Genomic DNA, 4127 nt, shown 5'->3' with positions numbered 1-4127 from the left:
TTGATATAACGCATTAAGTTATATGTATAGAAAGATTGATTATTTTTTTATATTTTAAAGTAATGAAGGCGATAATTTATAAAATTTATTTTTTTAATAATAAAAATATAAAATAATGTCTAAAGAATTAAATAAAAATATTTCATAATTTAAAAAATATAAATTTAAATTTAATTTTCACGTAATAAAATTTTTATTTTTATTTAAAAATATTTTTTTTTTATTTTTAAAATATTTAAATTAATTAATTAATTTTATTAAACAATAATATTTTTTAAATTATAAATATTAATTAATTAATTTTATTAAAATAAATAAATTAAATACTAATTTTATTGACACTAAAATCTATTAAGTAACAGATTAACAAGAAGACTAAAGACTAAAGGATTTGAAAAAGCAAAATGTAAATATTTTTTTTCTAATAATGTATTTTCAGATCAAATAATTAATTTTATTAAATAATTTACTTACCTTTTATTTTACTTCAAAAACCCTGTTAACTCTATCCAAATCCATTGCACCAAAAGAAAAAATTCATTTTTTTGATAAGTCAATCACCATTTGAAAGCTACCCTTTTTTTTATTTTTTTTATTTTTTTCTTATTTGAAAGCTAACGTTTAGTTACCGAGGATGCTTCGTTGGAGATTAGGCCCTAATCAAACGCTTTGTTTTCTTCTTCATTAAGAATCTGTCCCTGTAGATCTATGCAATATATATAAGGATCAAACTGTTAGATTACCGTTGAAACGGAAAAAATGCCTACTCGCTGTGAGATCTGCTGCGAAATCCTTATTGCAATCTTGCTTCCTCCTTTGGGCGTTTGCTTCAGGCATGGCTGTTGCAGCGTAAGTCCCTTTTTTTTTTTTTTTGTCTCTCTCTCTTTTTAACTTTTTCATTTTCTCTCTCGAAATTTTCTCTTCTGCCAAACAGATCTAGTGTCTTTCTCCGTTAAATTGTGCTTTTTAACATTTTTTTGAATGCAATTTTGCAGGTTGAGTTTTGTATTTGTTTGTTGCTGACTATCCTAGGTTATGTCCCTGGAATAATCTATGCTCTGTACGCCATCGTTTTCGTTGATCGTGATGAATACTTCGATGAGTCTAGGCGTCCTCTCTATTCATCATACTAGTAAATCAGTACCTTCTTGTTCTTACTCTTTAAGCTGTAACGTCTGAATTTATATCTGGTGTTTAAACTCTTCTTAATAAGATCAAATTTTATGCTTAATTTGCTTGACAATTTGGGGGATTTTTTTTTTTTGTAGTGCTGCTAATGGTTTCCTTTATGTTATTTAAATTTGAATGATACATAATGATGCTTTAGCTGGATGCCTGATTATAAGCAAAAGGTAAATGAAAATCTAAATGGGTATGGCATTATGTTAAAATGTAGTTTAATTGGGCATCGGAGAGTAATTGTTGTGTGTGGGATATTCAATATCATTTTGGTGCTAAATTGGTTTTGGATAGGTTCACCACTCTGCATCTGTAAAAGAATGAATCTTCATTCTGGATGCTCATTTGAGTCATGGCTCTGCGTTTTATTTTTTTATTTTTATTTTTTATCCTTTGGATAATATTTTAGAAGGGTTCACTTTGTAGGTTATTAGTTATTTAACAGTTGAAATTATTGAATGTGCTTTTGTAGTAATTTGTTCATAACTTTGGCCTTGTTTTCTGCTGGTTTTTCTGATGCCTGTTGCAAATTTTCATTAATTTATAGGTCATGTTTAAGTGTGGTTTTAACATGTATTAGAGGCATCAATATTAGCAGAATAATAAGTTGCTTGACCTGGGAGCCTTGGACAATGATGTGTGTGTTTAAGTGCACAAATAACACTACATAATTAGATTGGTAGGGATATGTGGTTTCAACTTTCAAGAGTGAACAACTTTACTGGGAGCATTTGTATGCAACTTTAAAAGGAACATGTGTATGCACATATTTGAGCTTTAAGTAGAAGCCACTGAAATGGATACTTCCTGGAATTGTACGCATATAGGGTAAGTGTATAAGCCCCTTCCCTTACCCAACAACAAACTGCAAAATTTTTGTGTGAGCTTTTCTTATTCCTTTGTTCCTGCATTTGTTCTTCACAGTACCACTATTAAAATCCATCCTCCTATACTGATTCAATTATTGAACATGATCTCCTTAAGAGGTGAAATTATGGTTTTCTCCTAAAGAGGAATGAGGCTGGAGGAAAAAGTTAGTTCAAATATTAAAAGTACATTTTCCACAGTAGTGGGAGCTTCTTAATAATGCTAAAAGGTAGTGATGCGGTCAAGGAAAAATAGGAATTATTTTGATTTAATTTTTAGTTTTGAAATTAAGATATTTCATTCTATTATAATTAGGAAATTTAGGTTTCTATTATTTAAGAATATTTAAAAGGTTATAGTAGATTTAGGATTTCCTAGTCAGTATTGGGTTAGTATTTTCCTACTTCGGGGTTCCTAATCATAGTTGGATTAGTCATTAGTCTGTAAATACCTATGTAACTTAGGTATTTTCTGGTGAGAAAATTATTATTGAAAATTTAAAATTAATTATAATTTAGATAGCTTTGTTCTTTTCCCCTTTGAATGTCCTTACTTTGTAATTCTACATCAGGTAGATCTTTTCATTCCTACCATTCTCATTATTTGTCTCCTTGCCTTCCTGTTCCTGCTATATTTAGTTCAGTTGATTACTGATATTAGTGAAACCAAATGGTTCAGATCCTAGTGACTGATTATCGTGCTTGGTACCTAGAATGCATGACTTGTGCTAGATTGTTTTGGTGGAATATGCTTATATAGATGTAAACAGTGACAGAGCCAGCATAAATGATAGATTTTAATCATGTTTTTATTCTCCATCACCATTTAGTTATTGGTAGCTGATTATTAGAGACAATATCATTTTCTTTTTAATTAATATTGGAAGCTTAATCAGTAGAAAGCTTGAAGCTTAATAAAAGGAAAGATTTTCTTGTCAATGTCGTTGTGAATGTAGTGGATTGACTTGTAATAAACAAGTGAATTGAATTTATTTTTTGGTGGTTAAATAACTGCATTTATAATTTCCTAGTTTTTCCCATCCTGATTAATAGAGGATCAGATCATGGTTTGTGTGTGTTTGTTTGTATACCCCCACCCAACACACAGCGCCGCAACGCACACACGCGCACAACAAAACAGTAACTTAAACATTTTGGTTGACATTCCATTGTTAAAATAAAGAGCCACTTCCTCTTCAGGGTAATTGGCTGTGAAATCTAGAGCAGCAGAGCCTGTTGAGCATAGTTGTTAAAGGTGCGTTTAGAATGAGCATCCATCGGTTTGGTTTGGTCTGAGAACACATAAAACCAAAAAAGCGGAACCTAATATTTCTCAAAATTGAATTGAATTGAGCCGATTTGATTTGATATGATTTGTTTCACCAGTTCTCGAAGAATGAGATACTTATTTGGATAAACAGAAATTTCTTCTTCACTTTTTCAAGTGTATGTTAAATAAATCTGAATATAAACAACATTGTAATAGACAAGACAGGTCCAATTAATTGATCAAAGCATATAACAACAAAAATACCATTCAAAATAACAAAGAAAAAAAAATAATGATTATCTTCTCTTTTTCATTGATGAAAGATACTGGCTACAAGAAAAAAAAAATCTCCAGAACTTCTGGTGGAAATGACTGGGGAAGGACCATCCAATACTTAAGTTGGAGAACTGCGCTGTATGGATGAGGAGTCGCTTGTGGTATATTGGAAAAGGAGAACCAGTAAGGTTTTGAAAGTTGGAAAAGAAGAAAAATGGGGTAGAGAAAGAGAGAGGCTTCTGGTAGGGAGGGCTAAAGCGGTAATGGGAATGGCAAGGAGAAGTAAGGATGGCAACAAGTTTAGTATTTTTGAGTGTCTAAATTGATAAACCTATTAAATGGATATGATGATCTATAATCGGCATGAATTTTATATATTGAATATCTGTTTATATAAATAATTAATTAAATATGAAATATATATTTTATAATAATATTTATAAATTTTTATATATTATATTTTAAATAAATAGAATTTAGATATTTTATAGATTTATTAAATTTTAAATAAATTATATATTTTATGTATATTAAAT

General features: G+C 29.6%; 1 protein-coding gene across 1 annotated transcript; it reads left to right on the top strand.

Moving 5' to 3' along the window:
• Nucleotides 1-491: 491 nt before the first annotated feature.
• Nucleotides 492-1243, top strand: LOC110635709 (UPF0057 membrane protein At4g30660). Its single transcript, XM_021785138.2, has 2 exons — nucleotides 492-849; nucleotides 996-1243. The coding sequence occupies exons 1-2, from the start codon at nucleotides 760-762 to the stop codon at nucleotides 1131-1133; spliced, it is 228 nt and encodes a 75-aa protein (XP_021640830.1). The 5' UTR covers nucleotides 492-759; the 3' UTR covers nucleotides 1134-1243.
• The last annotated feature ends 2884 nt before the right edge of the window (nucleotides 1244-4127 follow it).

The sequence above is a fragment of the Hevea brasiliensis genome, chromosome 17 (assembly GCF_030052815.1).
Source record: "Hevea brasiliensis isolate MT/VB/25A 57/8 chromosome 17, ASM3005281v1, whole genome shotgun sequence".
Taxonomy (NCBI): domain Eukaryota; kingdom Viridiplantae; phylum Streptophyta; class Magnoliopsida; order Malpighiales; family Euphorbiaceae; genus Hevea; species Hevea brasiliensis.
Note: the sequence above shows the minus strand (reverse complement) of the source record. Positions and strands in the feature narration are given on the sequence as shown.